The sequence below is a fragment of the Cetorhinus maximus genome, chromosome 15 (genome assembly GCF_964194155.1).
Source record: "Cetorhinus maximus chromosome 15, sCetMax3.hap1.1, whole genome shotgun sequence".
Taxonomy (NCBI): domain Eukaryota; kingdom Metazoa; phylum Chordata; class Chondrichthyes; order Lamniformes; family Cetorhinidae; genus Cetorhinus; species Cetorhinus maximus.
In genome coordinates, this window is record NC_135893.1 from 69,370,761 (window position 1) to 69,391,011 (window position 20,251).

Sequence of the window (20,251 nt, forward strand, 5' to 3'; positions counted from 1 at the left end):
TGAATCTTGCCAAAGAGATTTATTCAAAAAACCATGCTGCGATCTTTTTTTTGATATCATTTTTATAAATCTGCCAGATCCCAAAAATAAAAAGAAATATTTACTGAGTACCTCTGAAAGCCGCACACCAGTTCAAACCAAGCCATAGGACTACAGCTGCATTGTATGTGATCTTGTTGCCATTGACAACACTGCTGATAACCCCTGGCTGCATTTTTGTTGCTGCCACTTGCCTGTTGAAAGATCAAACTTTGCAGTCAAATCTATCTTTATAGCTGTCAAGAATAGTCCCAGTTACATTCCCTAAATCAATCTTGGATGAGAAACCATTTTAGTGGCGGTGCAAGAAACCGAATTGGGATCATTCACTGAACTGAAAATGTCTGTGCTTATAACAGTACTACTGACCAGATTTCTCCTATTCGTATCAAAGATTTATTTAAGGATGGTAAGAAATGCGCATCATAAGTAGATTTTTGTAATGAAATAAGATGTTTGGCAGAAGACTTCAATTGTTAAATTCCATTTACTCTGTACTCATGGGATGGAATTTAATGCCCACCCCAATGGCAAGTTCGGTGATGGGAGGGGCATTTAATCAGGCAGGAGGGTGACAGGTGGGGACCCCGCTGCCTTCCCCCCTCTACCCCGATTAACTCCAAGGCTAGAAGACTCGTGGACAGTCTTCCCGCCCTGCTGCCAATTGAGGCCCTTAAGTGGGGGAACTTGCCATGCAGGAAGCCCAAAAAGCAAACCCTGTTGTCAGGGTTGCCTCGTTGTCAGGCAATTAGTGCCTGATCAAGGGGCTTAGCATCAGGAAGGGGTAACCTTACAGCCGACCTCCGTACCCACCCTTGCCCGTGAACCTCCACCTCCTGCCATCACTCATCTGTGGCCTAGGTCCCTCAGCGATTCTGGGCTTCAGGTCAGTGCATTACCAACAGCAGCCACCACCTCCCCGATGACACTGCCAAGCAATGCATAACTGCCAGTCTCTGATTGGCTGGCGGCTCACGGGGGATGGGATATCCATTCCTGGGATCCTAAATCCTGAAGAAGGCCCAACACTGCCCAGATTAGCACTAATTCACTGGGCCTTCCTGAAAGTAGGTGACATGGAGCTCTTGCTGGCTCCCCTATCACCAACATTAAATTCCACCCATGGATTCAGCCTGCCAGTGCTTAGCAAATGGAGACTCTTTAAGCTGTGGGGTACTAGCAACAGTAATGCAATGTATATATAAATAGATACTAATAGACAAACAACAGAACTTCAGGCACCAATTTAGAAGAAAAAAAACTGCTACAATTCTCCACACCTAATTCACTGTGTTTTATTTTCCATTTTATTGCTTTCGCTTACCTTTTAGAGCGCTGCTGCGGGATTTTGGATGCTTGTATCAGAAGCAGCGCCAAGGCTGGGCTGTGCGTTCTGCTGTACTTGGGTCTCCAAGGCAGATGCCACCCTTCCCATGGAGACTTCAATGCTCTTGCATGCCGGAGTCAAGACATCAGACAGAAAGCGGACGGACTCCTCTACCTTTCATTCCAGTCTGTTCACTGCCTCTGACAACCCTGCCTAATGTTCCCCTGCCTGTCTTTGTATCTCCAACATTTCTCTTGGGGCCAATTGCAGAGGCTTATCATCAGACTCTGCAGGAACCTGGTCTCCAGCAGTCCTCCAAGTGTCAGAGACCTTGACTGTCACTGCCTCCGCCTGCCATGGACACGTGTCCATAAGGTGATCACCAGATAGTGACCTTGAGCCTACTCCAGAACCAGGACCCACTGAGGTGATTGTATCTGCGCTGGTGAAAGGTGCAGGTGAATGCAGTAACAGATCTTCATTATTTGGATCCTTTGGATCCTTTGCCTCCTCGTCAGAGTAGGGCTGGGGCTGAGGCACTTGCTGGAACTTTCCCCCTGCCTCTTACTGGTAGCTGGAATAGGGAAAAGAGATTATTAGTGATTGACTAGGCGGGTTTCTACACTATAGATCACTCACAGTCATTGCCTGCATGTTAATGAATACTGGATGGAGCCTCACTGGCTTGTTGGGGAAGGCTGATCTTGCCTTCCATGCATAAACATTCTCTGTCCTCACCAGCTGGCTCTGCAGCCTGCTCCTCATGGGATGTGAGTGCCCTCAGCTCCAGGGTATCCCCATCAATTTTGGCCCTCTCACGCCAATTATGGGTGAGCTTGTCTGGGATAAAGACGAATGGATTGACTGTGAACACTATGGATGAAAGCAGTTCAGAAGCATACATGCCTGCTGTGTGTGCTGAGCCCTCCCCAATAAGAGATGAAGATGTTGGCCCCCAGCTGGTAGCTGACACCCCTGTGGACTCTGACCCTTAGGCTGTTTGATGCCCATATGAGGGTGTGAGTTTGGAGTGAGGAGAAGGTTCACTTACTCTAATGGAGCACAGCAGATTATTCAGCCTTCTGCACTGAAGGGCGGACCTTTTTTATTTCCCACGAGCGTTGACCTCCCTGGCAACCTGTCCCCAGGCCGGCGTGATCAGGTGTTCCCGTCCCTCAGAAAGAGGACCTCCGTCTTTCCTCTGCGGCCTGGAGGAAAATCCCCAGAGAGGCCATGCTGAAGCGTGGAGCAGACGGTTTTGAATATTTGGTCAGCATACTGATTTAGACCTTCAGAGCACACCTGGCCTGCAGTGAGTGAATGGCTGTATGGGTGCCATTTAAATATGGCGTCAAGACCTTTGACCCCATGAGGTAATGGAGGGGCGGACAAATCACTGCCCGCCCTGCCACGATTACATGAACTCCTCGCTGATGCATAATGAATGAGCTGAAAAGTGGAAGGTCTGGCGCAAAGATCTGCTTAGTTAGAATCACACCGACTTTCTGCCCTCCATTGCACTTGGTCTCAGAACGGAAAATTTCACGCATTGGCTTTTCCCCATAGCCCTGTAAATTAAGGGACCCTGTGTGTTTCTGTTTATGCTGTAGTTTGGCTTCGGGGAAGTTTTATGCACTAGATTAAATCTTCGTACCGCTTATCCATTCCAGTGATGATTACAAGTCAATCCGTAGCATTATTTTAGGCTATATTGACCATGTTGGGTCAGTTTGTTTGGTTATTGTAAATTAGAGCAAGTCTGGAACTAGGCATGTCCTATTCCCACTTCCTGTTTTTAATTTTGCTTCAAAAGTAGCTGTTGCATGGTATCTAGGTTTTGCGTTAATTGTAGACACACTGATAATCACAAAGTCAAATTTGCTCTGTTATTGCTATTTGCCATTGGATTTCCATCAATATTATTTTCTCCTTTGTACCTTCAGGGCAATATTGATGTTGAGTATGATAGTAATTTGAAAATCAATCTCTCACCTCTAGAATTCCTGTGAGAGTAAACTTTGCCCTTTTTGATAAAATTAAAGGATTTTATATTTATTATAGCAATAAAGATACCCAGACAGCAGATGAGCAGTTTCGAGGAGCAACATGAACTTTGAATCAGGGTTGTTGCTTTCTATCCGTTCAGATAGGATTTAATTGAAATTATCCTCCATCAGTTGGATGTAGGAATTGGCTTGGCTTAGGATGTTTGTCTGAGCTCCCTTCTATTCATAAAATTTAGCATAGATTTCTGATAGATGCCCCATGTTGTGACAACATTACTGATTTTGGAGACTTTATGTTGAACTTTTTTAATGCTGTTTATCTGCTGTAACTTCCTGGTCAGAATAGAAATCAAACCATTAATGGGCTCTTTCAACTAAAGAACATAAGAAATTGGTACAGGAGTAGGCCATTGAGCCCACCAAGCCTGCTCCATCATTGAATGAGATCATGGATGAATATTTACATCAATTCCACTTTCCTGACCTATCCCCATATCCCTTAATTCCCTTGGTGTCCAAGATTCTAGAACCCTGTCTTGAATATACTTTTTTTCATTATTTCATGGGATGTGAGCACCATTGGCAAGGCCATATTTATTACCAATCTCTAATTGCTTTTGAGATTGCTTGGTGGTGAGCCTTTTTGAACTACTGCAGTCCATGTGCTGTAGGTACACCCACCGTGCTGTTAGGAAGGGAGTTCCAGGTGTTTTATCCAGTGCCAGCTCAGTTGGCTAAATGGCTTTAGTGTGGCGTAGAATGATGCCAACAGCGCAATCCCCATACCAGCTGTAGTAGTTCATGGAGGCCTGCCTCCTTGTCTTGCCCCATGCTTGATGTGGAGTGGTGCCCCTCAAGCTATATAACCAATTGTCTATCCAACAGAGAGAGACCCCAATAGTCTTTCATGGACTACAGCTAATTACCAATTGCCAGTGAAGAAAAGGTGTTAATAGTTCCAAGACAGGATGGCGTGTATTTTGGAAGGTCTGCTAAAAAAGCTTTGGCGAGTTGCTGCAGTGCATCTTGTAGACAGTACACACTGCTGTCATGTGTACTGTTAGTGGAGGGAGTGAATGTTTAAGTCTGTGGGGTGCCGATCAAGCAGGCTGCTTTGACCTGGATGATTTTGAGCTTCTTGAGTGTTCTTGGAACTGTGCTCCTCCAGGAAAGGGGAGAGTATTCTATCACATTTCTGGCTTATGCCTTATGGATAGTGGATAGGCTTTGAGGAGTCAGGAGGCTAGTTACTCGCCACAAAATTTCCAATCTCTGACCTGTTCTTCTAGCCACAATATGGCTGGTCCAGTTAAGTTTCTGGTCAATGGTAAGATGCAGGAAGTTGATGGTGGTGGAATTCAGCAATGGTAATGCTGTTGAATGTCAAGGAGAGGTGGTTAGATTACAATTATCAGTGAACGTCCCCACTCCTGACCTTACATTGGTGGGGGAGGGGGGGGAGGTTGGCAGTAGGTCATTGATTAAGCAGCTGAAGATGGTTGGGCATAGGACACTACCCTCAGGAACTCCTGCAGAAATGTCCTGGGGCTGAGATGATTGGCCCCCAACAACCACAGTCATCATCTCTGTACTAGTTATGATTCCAGCCAGTGGAGACATTCCTCCTGATTCCCTTTGATTTTAAATTTTGCTGGGGCTCCTTGATGCCACACTCAGTCAAATGCTGCCTTGATGTGATGGGCAGTCACTCTCACCTCACCTCTGGAATTTAGGTCTTTTGTCCATGTTTGGACTAAGGCTGTAATGAGGTCTGGAGCCAAATGCCCCTGGTGGAACCTAACTGAGCATCAGTGAATAGGTTATTGCTGAGTAAGTGCCGCTTGATGGCACTGTCAAGAACACCTTCCATCACTGTGCTAATGATTGAAAGTAGACCGATGAGGCAGGAATTGACTTGGATTTGTGCTGCTTTTTGTGAACTTGGGCAATTTGAGAACTGGGATAGGATGTGTTCTTTCTCTGGAAGCTTCTGTTTACTTTAGCTCTCTGAGGCTCCACCCAGCCTTAATCAGTCAAGCAAGTGTACATAGATCAGTCAGATAAAATCAAATACAGATGAATTAAACCATTGAAGTCTACAGGATGCAGTGCAGGTAGCAAATAGTGGATCTTTTGAGACAGAAACACTGCAAGAGAAAGTCAAGTTTGTTTAAAGGGAAAGCTCTGAGTTTTGCTGAGGAGGAAGGTTAGAAGGCCTATGTTTAAGTCAAGTAAGATGATCCAGTATTGTGGGGTACAGAGTGTTTTTGAATTTTATATCACTACACAAAAGTTATACCAATTGAACAGCATGAAACTGTTGGAACTGCTTCTCTTTTCGTGCACATTACTGTGAGATAAAGCAACTTAATGATTCATGTCAAGCCTAACAATGTGGCATTATTTTAATCAGCCTTTGAATGAATAAAGAGGGGGGCGTGTGTGAAAGTCAGGATAACCACTATGTATGTCAAGGGGGCACATTGTGCATTCCCTAAAATTTGGGAGCAACTGATGCTATTGAACCTGAATTTGAAACAGGCATCAGTCTGTTTATGATATAATACAAAAACATAGTCTTTAATTCATTTTCCTTCTCCTTCCCCTCTTTGAATTTTTCCTCTGCTGCACACCATCCCCGCCAGACAGAGGACAGACTGGAGACTTATTCCAAGCATCCACCAAAGCTAGATCATGATCTTGCACTAGGAAGTGGGCAGTACTGGTTCAAAGTAACTCACCTTATGACTTCCTATTCCTCGCTATGCAGAAGTATGTGACCTCTGCTCAGTGTCTTCCTGGATGGATCAGGAGCTCATTGTGTGGTAGAGTCACAGATCAGGGATAGCTTCCTACTCCTTGGGACAACATGTTGGTATACCTGCCATCTGTACCCCTTGGAACAGCACCTCCCTTAATGAATTACAAAAGAAAAAATGAAAAATATATAGTGAATACATAATTCAAAATAGATTGAAATATAAACTTGCAAAATTTGTCAATAATATCAAATCATATATACTGTAAGGAAAATGTGTTGTGTGTCTTTACTGCATATTTTGTACTCGCATAAGTATTTGAATGTTATAGGAATTGTGACCTAATCTCATTGCTGGTTTGGATAGTCATATCCTAAATGCAGTGGAGATGAGTCCAAAGCAGAGATTTGCCTTTGCAATTGGCACCAATAGTCAATAAAAAAAAAATTAAAATTTGTGGTTTAAAATAGGAATAAGGTTCAACATATTATGTCTCACTGTTTAACATTTTCAGTTCCAGGCCCCCCCATTAGATTGTTGTTCCCAGAAGTCCAGTTAACATCACTGAGAGTTGTCTGGCAGACACCCGAAAACCCCAATGGCATCATTCTAGGTAAGACGGAGAATGTACAAACTAGATGAAAGCCTCTATAATAAATGCTATTGAATAACCTAGTCGGTAATGACTTGTTTTAAGTTTGTCTTTCTCCCAACTTTTTATTTTTTCCTTTTTATTTCCTTTTGAAACCTTTATTCTCATGTGTATCCTTACAACTAAAAGGAAACGTGGGATTGATTGATGAGAGACTTTACCATGACAACAATTGCCCTTCTGCACTAAGCCAGAAGAAGGTGTACTTACCTCAGATAGTTATCTTCAAAATTTTCCTCTGCGTGGTATTTGGATGCAACATTTTACATGGCCTCCATTTTGGGGCCTAAGTGAGAACTGGCCAAAGGTAACAATGTTTTACACACAATCATCACACTGAGAATTAAAGCTATAGCATAGCAATGTGTTTATGCTTTGGGCAATAAGAGACTGCATAAATAACTGATGGATAACTAAATAGACACAGGACAAATGAGCTGTCCTTTGGTGACACTTGGTGGTGATAAAGTGGATTACAATATGAAGTGTTTTCATTGCACTTGGACATTTTAAGATACAGTTTACAGAAGTACATAATAATACACCACAGTGTTAAGTGCCATGCATAATGAATAGCGTAGACTTTATGTTTCTTGAGTGTAGATGTAACTAGAGGCTCAAGAAATTTGAAAACACACTATAGAATCCTGATGAAGAACTCTCAAATTAGTTCAGGTTCTAAAATTGACACTGATTTTTTTAACATTTTTATTCTGCAGCTGGGTTTATAGTACAAGCACTCCAGAATAATATTATTGTAAGACCAACAGCTATACTGGTAGTATAGTTTTGCAATCTATATTGAAACTAGAATTGTATTCCAAACAGACTTTATTCAAAACAAAAACAAAAATACCTGCAAAAACTCAGCAGGTTTGGCAGCATCTGCGGAGAGGAACACAGTTAACGTTTTGAGTCCGAATGACCCTTCAACAGAACTAAGTAAAAATAGAAGCGAGGTGAAATATAAGCTGATTTTTGGGGGTGGGGGGGGGCAAGAGGAGCTGGATAGAGGGCCAGTGATAGGTGGAGATAACCAAAAGATGTCACAGACAAAAGGACAAAGAGGTGTTGAAGGTGGTGATATTATCTAAAGGAATGTGCTAATTAAGGGTAGAAAGCAGGACGAGCAAGGTACAGATAGCCCTAGTGGGGGTGGGGTGGGGGTAAGGGATCAAAATAGGCTAAAAGCTAGAGATAAAACAATGGATGGAAATACACTTAAAAATAATGGAAGTAGGTAGGAAAAGAAAAATCTATATAAATTATTGGAAAAAACAAAAAGGAGGGGGAAAATCGGAAACGGGGTGGGGATGGAGGAGAGAGTTCATGATCTAAAATTGTTGAACTCAATATTCAGTCCGGAAGGCTGTAAAGTGCCTAGTCGGCAGATGAGTTGCTGTTCCTCCAGTTTGCGTTGAGCTTCACTGGAACAATGCAGCAAGCCAAGGACGGACATGTGGGCATGAGAGCAGGGTGGAGTGTTGAAATGGCAAGCGACAGGGAGGTCTGGGGTAATGCTTGCGGACAGACCGAAGGTGTTCTGCAAAGCGGTCACCCAGTCTGCGTTTGGTCTCTCCAATGTAGAGGAAACCGCATAGGGAGCAACGAATGCAGTAGACTAAGTTGAGGGAAGTGCAAGTGAAATGCTGCTTCACTTGAAATGAGTGTTTGGGCCCTTGGACGGTGAGGAGAGGGGAAGTAAAGGGGCAAGTGTTGCACCTTCTGCGGTTGCATGGGAAGGTGCCGTGGGAGGGGGTTGAGGTGTAGGGGGTGATGGAGGAGTGGACCAGGGTGTCCCGGAGGGAACGATCCCTACGGAATGCAGTGGGGGGTGAAGGGAATATGTGTTTGGTGGTGGCATCATGCTGGAGTTGGCGGAAATGGCGGAGGATGATCCTTTGAATGTGGAGGCTGGTGGGGTGATAAGTGAGGACAAGGGGGACCCTATCATGTTTCTGGGAGGGAGAGGAAGGTGGGAGGGCGGATGCGTGGGAGACGGGCCGGACACGGTTGAGGGCCCTGTCAACCACCGTGGGTGGTAAACCTCGATTAAGGAAGAAGGAGGACATGTCAGAGGAGCTGTTTTTGAAAGTGGCATCATCAGAACAGATGCAACGGAGGCGAAGGAACTGAGAGAATGGGATGGAGTCCTTACAGGAAGCGGGGTGTGAGGAGCTGTAGTCGAGGTAGCAGTGGGAGTCGGTAGGCTTTTAATGGATATTGGTGGACAGTCTATCACCAGAAATTGAGACAGAGAGGTCAAGGAAGGGAAGGGAAGTGTCAGAGATGGACCATGTGAAAATGATGGAGGGGTGGAAATTGGAAGCAAAATTAATAAATTTTTCCAGGTCCAGACGAGAGCATGAAGCAGCACCGAAGTAATCATCTATGTACAGGAGAAAGAGTTGTGGGAGGGGGCCGGAGTAGGACTGGAACAAGGAATGTTCCACATACTCCATAAAGAGACAGGCATAGCTGGGGCCCATGCGGGTACTCATAGCCACACCTTTTATTTGAAGGAAGTGAGAGGAGTTAAAGGAGAAATTGTTCAGTGAGAGAACAAGTTCAGCCAGACAGAGGAGAGTAGTGGTGGATGGGGATTGTTCGGGCCTCTGTTCGAGGAAGAAGTGGAGAGCCATCAGACCATCCTGGTGGGGGATGGAGGTGTAGAGGGATTGGACGTCCATGGTGAAGAGGAGGCGGTTGGGGCCAGGGAACTGGAAATTGTTGATGTGATGTAGGGTGTCAGCGGAATCACGGATGTAGGTGGGAAGGGACTGGACAAGGGGAGAGAGAATGGAGTCAAGGTAGCAAGAAATGAGTTCCGTGTGGCAGGAACAGGCTGACACGATCGCTCTGCCGGGACAGTCCTGTTTGTGGATTTTGGGTAGGAGGTAGAAGCGGAGGTAGGGAGACTATGAGGTTGGAAGCTGTGGAAGGAAGATCTCCAGAGGAGATGAGCTCAGTAACAGTCCTGGAAACAATGGCTTGATGTTCAGTGGTGGGGTCATGGTCCAGGGAGAGGTAGGAGGAAGTGTCTGCGAGTTGACGCTCAGCCTCTGCGAGGTAGAGGTCAAGGACTTTATTCAAACCAGGTTCAATGGAATAAAACCTATAAATAGAATTTGTACTGTCTTTGATCTAGAATCTTGAGTAACCTTTTCCTGAGTCTTTTCCATCTTCTTTTCTACTACTTGTTATGATCCCAGCTGAGGTTACTATTTGACAAGCCAGATCCCAGGGTGGAACCCAGCTTGATAGATCCTAACTTTTATTTTTTGTTAAGGAACATGGAGGACAGCTACTGAACAGAGTCAGCTGATGAGCTTTTAACAAAAGAATAAAACATTTCTTAGCCAAGAAAAGATTAACTATTTTATAATACTCCTTCACCCACAATTATACCTTTTACAGATATATACAGATTCCTAAGGGTAACACAAGTTACAAAAGCTATCTTATACTCTCATGTACACATTAAGTATAAGTCCACGTAAACTAATAGGCGACCTGTGAACAGACACACCACACTCTGAAACTAAGTGACAGTTGCCATGCCAAACAGATGCTATGAACCTCTCATCAATTCCCCCCAGACGCTTGTCAAGGCAAGCAGGCAGAGTCAACATGATTTTGTAAAAGGGAGATCATGTTTAACCGATTTATTGGAGTTCTTTGAAGGAGTCACATGTGCTATGGATAAAGGGGAACTGGTGGATGTACAGTACTTAGATTTTCAGAAGGCCATTTGATAAAGTGCCACATCAAAGGTTATTGCAGAAAATAAAATCTCATGGTATGATAGAGGATTGGATGGCTAACAGAAAGCAGAGAGTTGGCAAAAATTGGTCTTTTTCTGATTGGCAGGATGCGATGAGTGGTTTGCCACAGGGATCAGTGTTGGGGCCTCAACTTTTTACAATTTATATCAATGACATGGATGAAGGGACCGAAGGAATGGTGGCTAAATTTGCTTATGACACAAAGATAGGTTAAACTGTGAGGACGATGTAAGGAAGCTACGAAGTGACATAGATAGATTAAGTGATTGGCCAAGATCTGGCAAATGAAGTATAATGTGGGCAAATGTGAAATCATTCATTTTGGTTGGAAGAATAAAAAAGAAACTTATTATCTAAATGGCGAGAGATTGCAGAGCTCAGATCCAGATGGGTCTGGGTGTCCTAGTGCATGAATCACAAAAGTCCAGTATGCAGGACGGTAGATAATTAGGAAAGCTAACAGAATGTTATCATTTATTGTGAGAGGAATTGTGTGCAAAAGTAGGGAGGTTATGCTTCAGTTGTACAGAGCATTGGTAAGAGCACATTTGGAGTATTTTATACAGTACTGGTCTCCTTATTTAAAGAAAAATGTAAATGCATTAGAAGCAGTTCAGAGGGGGTTTACTAGACTAATATCAGGAATGGGCAGGTTGCCATATGAGGAAAGGCTGGACAGGTTAGGCTTGTATCCATTGGAATTTAGAAGAGTAAGAGGCGACTTAATTGAAACCTTTAAGATCCTGAGGGGTCTTGACAGAGTGGATGTAGAGAGGATGCTTCCTCTTGTGGGATAATCTAGAACTATGGGTCACTGTTTAAAAATAAGGAGTCGCTCATTTAAAACAGAGATGAGGAGAAAATCTTTCTCTGAAGGTAGTGAGTCATTGGAACCCTCTTCCTCAAAAGGCAGTGGAAGCAGAGCCTTTGAATATTTTTAAGGCAGAGCTAGATAGATTCTTGATTAACAAGCGGGTGAAAGTTTATCAGGGGTAGGCAGGAATGTGGATTTGAGGTTACATTCTGATCAGCCATGACCTTATTCAATGGTGGAGCAGGCTTGAGGGGCTGAGTGGCCTATTCCTGCTCCTAATTCATCTATATGTTCGTATGTATGTTGTCATGACTCACTGGGGATAGTGTGCTGAAATATCAAGCACCACTGTTTCCTGAGCCACGACATACAAGACACATAAAAGCATGGATTTTAAGGGTGGGATAAAACAGTTCAATAGCACCAATTCCGGAGTACAGTACTCGATGGGTTGATTTTGATCGATGTCTTCCAAATTCCTTTCAGTTCTTGTTGATGACAGAAGGTGGTCATCCAGTACTTTCAGTATTTAGCTCACTGGTTGAGCACATGCCTTTCAATGTCTCTAACAGTGATTTTCCCCTTTGCCTCTTGACAGGGGTTTTCAGAGAGAGCAGGTCATAGAGATATGAGGAGTAAAAGCAAGCTAGCTTATTGTGGAATTACTGGAATCTTCCACACACATGAGAAAGAAGTTTTAAGTCTTGTTTCTTTCAGGCGAGGAGCTATTCAGCTGCACTGCTTCTCATACAAAACCTGGTCGCCTGGCCAGGAGCCAATTAAAATGCTGTTGTCAGGCAGCTCCCTTGGTCCAGGACTCCTTTCCAGCATCATCTTGTCTTTCATGGCACATTCTGTCCCAGGACTGCAACATTGTACATATCTCTCATCCTGTTCCAGTGGACATGTCTTTCAACCTGCAGCCATTGTAATTCTAATCCACAATCCAACAAAAAATAAGAAGATATGTCCTTTACAACAGTCCAGCTGAAATAAAAAGATATGTTCCTTACATGCCTTCACCCTTAAAAGAGATGAAACGCCATTTCAAAAATGCATTTCATCACAAGGTATGTGACTCATGGACAACAAAACATGAGACTTACTTTCATTTGTCCTCCTCCCCCTTATACTTTCTTGAACATTCCTTACCCCCTTAACTTATTTTTAGTATTTTACACCTGGGACAATGCATCCGCTATCACATTATCTTTACCGGCAATGTGAACAATCTTTATATTGAATGGTTGAAACAATAGACTCCATCTAAACAGTCTCGCATTTCGAGTTTTAAACTTTTCAATGAACGCCAGCGGATTATGGTCAGTGTAGATTAGTGTTTTTTTGTTATCGTGTCAGACATAAACTTCAAAGTGTTAAAGAGACGGCAATAATGCTAGAGTTTCTTATTCCACTGTAGAGTACTTCCTCTGATATTGATTTAGTTTCTTGGAAAAATTCCCCACTGGCCTCTCTATCCCTAATTGATAATTGATCACCTTGTAAAAGACTGCACCTACACCCCCCCCACCTCTAAGTATGAGAACGCAGTATCTAACTGCCCCAGTATTGTTGTATTGGCTAGTCAAATTGTAGGAGGTTCGCTTTGGGCACTGTCTACTTATCCTTCTACCTTGCCCTTACTGTCTTTGTCATCCTCCACTGCTCCTACCACCTGGAAAATACTTGCTCTGTCTTATCATCTTCTCTGCAATGATATTGCTTCATTTTCTTCTTCCTACACTCGGGAGCACCTATCAGATAAGTCACTTTACTAACTCTCCTAACTCTCTTGTGGGACCACTGAATTTCATTTCAGGGGTTCACCCTGCAAAGATAATAACACCAATACTTCATCTCCTGCTTGGAACTTTCTAGTTGTGGCATGTTTGTCTGCCCATTCTTTCATTTTGGCGTGGGAAATTTTTAAGTGCTCTCGTGCTATTTTACGTGCTCCTGTGAGTCTTTCTAGAAACATGGACACGTAATCCAACATGAAGGATTCATCTTTCTGCTTTAGAAACTTTTCCTTAATCACTTTTAATGAAACTTTTATTTCAGGACCATAGCTCAATTCAAATGGACTAAATCCAGTAGACTCACTCGGAGAATCTCTGGTAGCAAATAATAAGAAATCTAATCCTTTGCCCCAATCCTTTAGGTATTCATGGCAATAGGTCTTAATCATTGTTTTTGAGAGCCTCTCTCTAAAGCTCCCTGTGTCTGTGGTTGATAGGCAGCAGACTTTAGTTGTTTGATACCCAAATTACTAATTATGTCCTGGAAAATCTTAGACACGAAGTTAGAACCTTGGTCAGATTGTATTTCAATTGATAGGCCATAATGAGTGAAAAACTGAGTTAACTTTTCCACTACCACCTTAGCTGTAATTGTCCTTAAAGGAATAGCTTCTGGAAATCAGGTTGTCATATCCATGATTGCAAGGATATACTGATGTCCTGCTTTCGTTTTGGGTAATGGTCCTACACAATTTACTAATACCCGACCGAATGCTTCTTCAAAAAACTGGTATGGGTATTAAGGCTGCTGGTTTGATTACATGTTGAGGTTTACCTACTACCTGACATGCATGACACATTTACAAAATTGCACTACGTCCTTATGAAGCCTTGGCCAGGTAAAAGGCCTGTTTTTCGATGCTTGAGTTTTCCATTTTCCTACATACCCTGCCATAGGAATTTCATGTGCTACTCGCTGTATCTCCTTAGGATATTTGGGTGGTACCACTATCTGATGAACAATCATCCATTCCTCATCCACAGATCTGAGGATGCCTCCACTTCCTCGTTAGAACTCCATTTTTAATGTAATAGCACTTCGGATCTCCTTCCTGCTCAGCTTCAGTGTGAGCTGACTGTGCTAACTTGTTTAAATCTGGATCTGCTTTCTGAGCCTCAATTGATGAAGACCTGCCAAACACTTCCTTTGAATTACCCCCATCCTTAAAGAAAGCTTCGGCTACTCTAACATCTGCTCGTGGTATTACTTTGACGTCTGGTGATGGACTTTGTTTAGCCATTGCTCTAGTCACCACACATGATGGAAAAATATCAGGAAACTGTTCTTGTAACTGCTCTGTCTCTTTAGCCTGTCTCGGACTTTCCATAGTTATGGGCGAAGTTATAACCTTCACTCCTGCCAAATCATTCCGCAGGAGTAAATCAACTCCGTCCATGGGTAATTTCTTAACCACTCCTACAACCACTGATCCAGACAACAAATCACACTCCAATTGCACTTTGTACAATGGAACCAGGATACATTCTCCATTTATCCCATTTACCAATACTTTAGCTTTCATTGAACTCTCTGGAGGGAAAACTAGGTCCTTCTCCAGCAAAAGAATTTGAGTAGCTCCTGTGTCCTTAATATAGTTATAGGTTTAGCTGCATCATTTGATGAAAAAGGAGTTATCTTTCCTTTGAACAAAACCTTTTCTATCTCTCATCTACCTTATTCACTTCACCTGCATTCACAGCAGTGTGTACCTCCGGGCCCTTGTTTGTAGTTAAAGCTACAATTTAATCCGTGGCATTTTCTTTTTGAGTTCCCTTTTCGGACTCACTCTTATAAACTCCAAAGTCCCATGGGCTTCCCTCGCAACTTCCAGCATCCTGAACAAATCTGTCCCACTGTATTACAATGGAAACACTTAGGCCTTTGAGTTTCACCTCCACCCTTAGTACCTTCCTTCCTGATCTTGGGAGGAGATCTCAAGGTATTCCCAGCTATCCATTCTTTACCCTAGCTACTTGCCTTCCTTTCACTTTCTATACTTTTCAAATTTACAGGGGTAATGGAAAAAATGTTTAGTTTTATGGATCAACTCATAATCGTCAGTCATTATTGCTGCCTGTCTAGCAGTTGCAACCCTTTGTTCTTCAACATGAGTTCTTATTACAGAAGGTAAGGAGTTTTTAAATTCTTCCAAGAGAATAATCTCTGTTAGAACTTCATAGGTAGTTTCAATTCCTAATGTTCATTTCCACCTGTCAAAACTACTTTGCTTAATCCTTTCAAGTTCAATGTAAATTTGCCCAGGCTGTTTCCTTAAATTTCGAAACTTTTGTCTGTATGCTTCAGGGACCAACTCATATGCACTCAAAATGACCTTTTCCATCACATCATAATCCCTAGAAACTTCCTCTGACAGTGAAGCATACATTTCCTGTGCTCTACCTGTCAATTTGCTCTACATGGACAATGTCCAGTTTTCCTTTGACCAGTTCATCTGTTTAGCTATCTTGTCAAATGAAATAAAGAGTGCTTCAACTTCCATTTCTTCAAATTTTGGAAGAGCTTGTACAAATTTAAACATCTCCCCACAGGGTTCTGATGTGGAAATAAATCCTGCCTCACCTACTGGTGTCTCTTTTTTAACTGCCAGCATTTTAAGCTGGAATACTCTCTCTTTTTCTCTTTCTTCCTTTTCTAACTTTGCCATTTCTAATTCCTTCTGGAGATCAAGTTTTCGCATTTCCATTTCTCTATCTTTTTCTGCTGTCTCTAGTTCCAATCTTTTTATTTGTAACTGAATTTGAGCCCATTCCAATGAACCACGCCTTGGAGAACTTGGTCTCTCAGATATTCCTTCCAGTTTTAAATGCTGTGCCATCTTTTCGATTATCTCTGCCTTCCTAGTTTTGGCAGGCAATCCTACTCTTAATTTACTTGCTAATTCAATTAACCTGGCTTTTGGGATCCCATGTAAAATTGTCAGGGACATCTCTTCCACTTGCAGTAAAGCTTTAGCAGTTTCCAGTGCCATCTTATTTTTGACAGAACAAACCTAGTGTTTCCTTTTAGCTTGTATTGCTTACTAAATCTACACCCAAATCGTCATTGTCTTTTGTTCCAAAACATCCCAAAAAAGCCCCCAGTCTTTGTCATGATTCACTGGGGATAGTGCGCTATAATATCAAGTCCCACTGTTCCCCGAGCCACAACAAATGTGAACAAGTTTGATCAACCCACCAGATTGCCTCAATTCTACCTGTTTAATTTAGGTTAACAGAATACGAGCACCAGGTTTGTAAACTTAATAAGTAAATAACTGTGTATTGAACAAACTCATTAACCAGTGGCAAAAGAAAGAAATATAAACTGCTAATTTTTAACTCTATAACCTAAACTCTACCCCTTCTTACATCCCTATACACACATACACAAGACACATAAGACACACAAAAACATGGATTTTAAGGGTGGGATAAAACAGCTCAATAGCAACAACTCCGGAGTACATGATTCGATGGGTTGATTTTGATCGATGTCTTCCAGATTCCTTTCAGTTCTTGTTCTTGACATAAGGTGGCCTTCCAGCACTTTCAGTCTTTAATTCACTGGTTGAGCATTTGCCTTTCAATGTTTCTAACAGTGATTTTCCCCTTTGCCTCTTGACAGTGGTTTTCAGAGGGAGCAGGTTATAGAAATATGAGGAGAAAAAGCCAGCTAGCTTCTTGTGGAATTACTGGAATCTCCCACAAACAGGAGAAAGAGGTTTTAGGTCTTGCTCCTTTCAGGCTAGGAGCTATTCAGCTGCACTGCTTATCATTCAATACCTGGTCACCTGGTCAGGAGCCAATTAAAATGCTATTGTCAGGCAGCTCCCTCGGTCCAGGACTCCTTTCCGGCATCATCCTGTCTTTCATGGCACGCTGTTCCAGGACATGCAACATTGTATATATCATCCTGTTCCAGTGGACGTGTCTTTCAACCTGCAGCCATTGTAATTCTAATCCACAGTCCAACAAAAAATAAAAAGATATGTCCTTCACAACAGTCCAACAGAAATAAAAAGGTATGTTCCTTACAAAGTTCGTATGTATGAGTCAACCGATCTCACTGAATTCCGTCTTTCACAAGGGGGTTTCCAGTCAATTCTTGAAGAACCCGCTTTGGAATCTTCTCCCAAATGACGCTTTCTCTCGGACGCCTTCCACGAGGGTCCACCTCCAGGGCTTTGAACTCTCCTTCAGATGTTCCTCTCTCCTGGACTGCTGCGTGCATTCAAGCTTTGCCTTCCACACATTCTCTCTCAGATACTCAGCCATGCCAACAGAAAAACATTACTTCACATGCCCATAGTAAAGAGTTACAGACCTTCGGCTGTCTCCTTGGAATCCCTGGCTTCTTGCAAGCCTATTTTGCTTTAAGCCTGCTTCCTGTGGCTTTCTTTCTCTAAACTTGGAGCCTCCCTCTCTGCTCCTTGCTTTCACTTCCACTGAACAGGGTCTTGTTCCAGATTCCTGCCCTTGTCCTTTGACTTAACTTAAAGGGCTTCATGGGGTCTTTCTCTTTTCCCTTTAGGACCTGTTCCCTGCAGTTCCTTCTCACAGTAGACTGCTGACAACTTGGTATCTCCCTCAAGATCCAGAACTCACTTGACATTCACTGTTACTTTAACTTTAGAACCACTCATTTAAGATTCTTAGACATATTCTCCTCAGCAATATGCAAGCGTGTCCAGCTAGAGAGAGACTTAAACTGTTTTCTCCACCTTAGAGCATAATCACCAACTGAATTCAAACTGCTTTCGGTTTCTCCTCCGTGTGTGTGTGGGTCCCCCTCTCTGAACCCGTGTTGCTAGGCAATCGCACTGTTTTTCCTACCTTGTGTTTAACTTCTCTTCATAAAATCTCATTAAAATGCCAACATCTTTTAAAGTGAAACTAAAACTCCTTCTCCCTTTCTTAACACACAAATACAGAAATACAAATTAAACTTAAACTTAATTCCTAACACCCACAAATACATATATAACCCTTACTTAAACTATCTCTAGATCCTAACACTTTTTTCAGTCACAATGGCAAAACAGAAGGTGGAATTCTTTTACTCTGGTTCAAACTGTCAGTGTTCCCTCTGCTTTCAGTGGACTACTAAAGGTTTCATTGTCTCTTTTCAGTTGTTTCAACTTTAATCTCGTTTGAGTTGGTTAAAAATGACATTAATGAAGAACAGATTGTAGTCTTTTAGTATCATGAAAATGCCTAGACATTTGCTGTTATTCAAATGGTTGAATATTTTCTGATTCCACAACAATTCAAAGGGGACATTGTACATTGCTGATAGGTTTTAAAAAGTCTGTTCAGTTTTTAAAATCTGCCATAAAGAAGTATCAGCATCATTCAACACAAGCCCCCAGGAGAGAGCAAAAACTAACAACTGCAGTGCAAAAATCACACTTCTAAAGTCAGACTACAAAAGTAAGTCATTGGGGAGTAAGAACAGTCCCACTTGGACTGGTGTTGTTGCTGATTGCCAGAGGCATTCACCTAAAATGGTATACAGCATGTTTTTTTTACAATTGCAAAATGGCTCTTAGGTATCATAATATGTTTATAGTAAATCATCCATTGGCTTTTGCAGTACTTTTTTCTTGATTTGATTCTGTAGGAAGAATACATGTGGCAGTTTCAATTGGTAAACAAATGACTTCCCAAATTAATAAAGAAATGCATTAGGCCACGTAATCCCTTGCAAGGGGCATCGTGTAAAGAATTCCTAGGTCAGATGAAGCATAGGTTTGATATACTGTAAAGCTTTCCCATACTGCGCCAAAAATATACTTAAGATCCAGTGTCAGAGCAACACCTCCAGCCTGTACCAGACATTCCACACTGCCCTTATAGACTGTCTCTGAATGAATTTGCTGGATTGATGACAAATTTGAGATGAAATATAAAGTTTTGTTCTGTGAAATTACATTCATTGGAAACTGGGTTGAGATTTGTTTGTAGAGTCTAGTGCCCATGAGATTGAGAGGATCCCCATCTTCTCTCCTGGTCCCAGAGATGAAAGAGCAGTTTTGCAATAATCGTAATGGCCTGACAATCGAGGAGAATGGGGTTCTCCATTTCTTGGGAAAGGTTATCAATCTCTTCCATGAGACAATAAGGTCTCCTTCCAATTTGTGTTGTGTTGCACAGTTGGAGTGAATCACATATCTCAATCAGAACAAATTCCTGAACTTATGTTCTTTTCTTTAATAGTGATGCAGAAAAGCTGGCAGAATTCCCTGAAAGTAGTACGTGTAGTAGTGTCCCAGCTATCCCGTATTAGATGTGCCTGAAGACAATTAATACCTGTCATCTGTTTCTTTTAACTGTAACAATGTAATTGACATTAATAAACTGTAGCAATGTAATTGATAAGATATTGACAAAGGGGACGATTTGGCATGTAGCAGCAGTAATGTCAGCAAGAGGGGGACAGCCAATTACATCAAAATATTCACACACAAAAAACCAGGAAGTTAAAAGCACTTAAAATCCTTTTAATTTAAATTTTCAGAATAACGAAATGATTGATTATGATTGGATTAAGATAGAAGTTAAAATAAAGATAAACAAGCTTTTTTGAAAAAACATTAAATTTAAAACCATGTGGATGAGAAATTCCACATTTCATAAATATAAAATTTGCTTTTCAAGACCAGTGACAGTGTTTAACAGTAATTATATCCTGATATGTGCAAGATGAAAAGCTTTGACAGCATGTCTCTTTTTTTTCAGTAATTATGAAGTTTAAAATATGCTGTTTGAAAACTCAGTTATAACTCATTCAAAACATCATTCATCTCATAGTGAAAGACACGGTGTTTAATTCACTGGATGGGCTAAAAATTGATGTAGAGAAGGTTTTAGAAAGGCTGACTGTACTTATAGTTAATTCACAGGAATGGATCCGATGCACCCAATGATACTGAGGGAAGTAAGGGCAGAAATTGCGGTAGCATTGGCCATAATTTTCCAATCCTCCTTAGATGCAGGGGTGGTGCCAGAGGACTGGAGTATTGCAAATGTTACACCCTTATTCAAAAGGTGTAAGGATAAGCCCAGCAAAT

The 20,251-nt window shown here is 42.1% G+C and overlaps 1 protein-coding gene across 2 annotated transcripts in view; it reads left to right on the forward strand.

Moving 5' to 3' along the window:
- sdk1a (sidekick cell adhesion molecule 1a) overlaps window positions 1-20,251 on the forward strand; it is a 950,103-nt gene that overhangs the window by 800,789 nt on the left and 129,063 nt on the right. For both annotated transcript variants that reach the window (XM_078558601.1, XM_078558602.1), the window contains exon 28: window positions 6,646-6,744. In XM_078558601.1, the coding sequence (XP_078414727.1) occupies window positions 6,646-6,744 (99 nt within the window). The remainder of the gene's footprint in view (window positions 1-6,645; window positions 6,745-20,251) is intronic.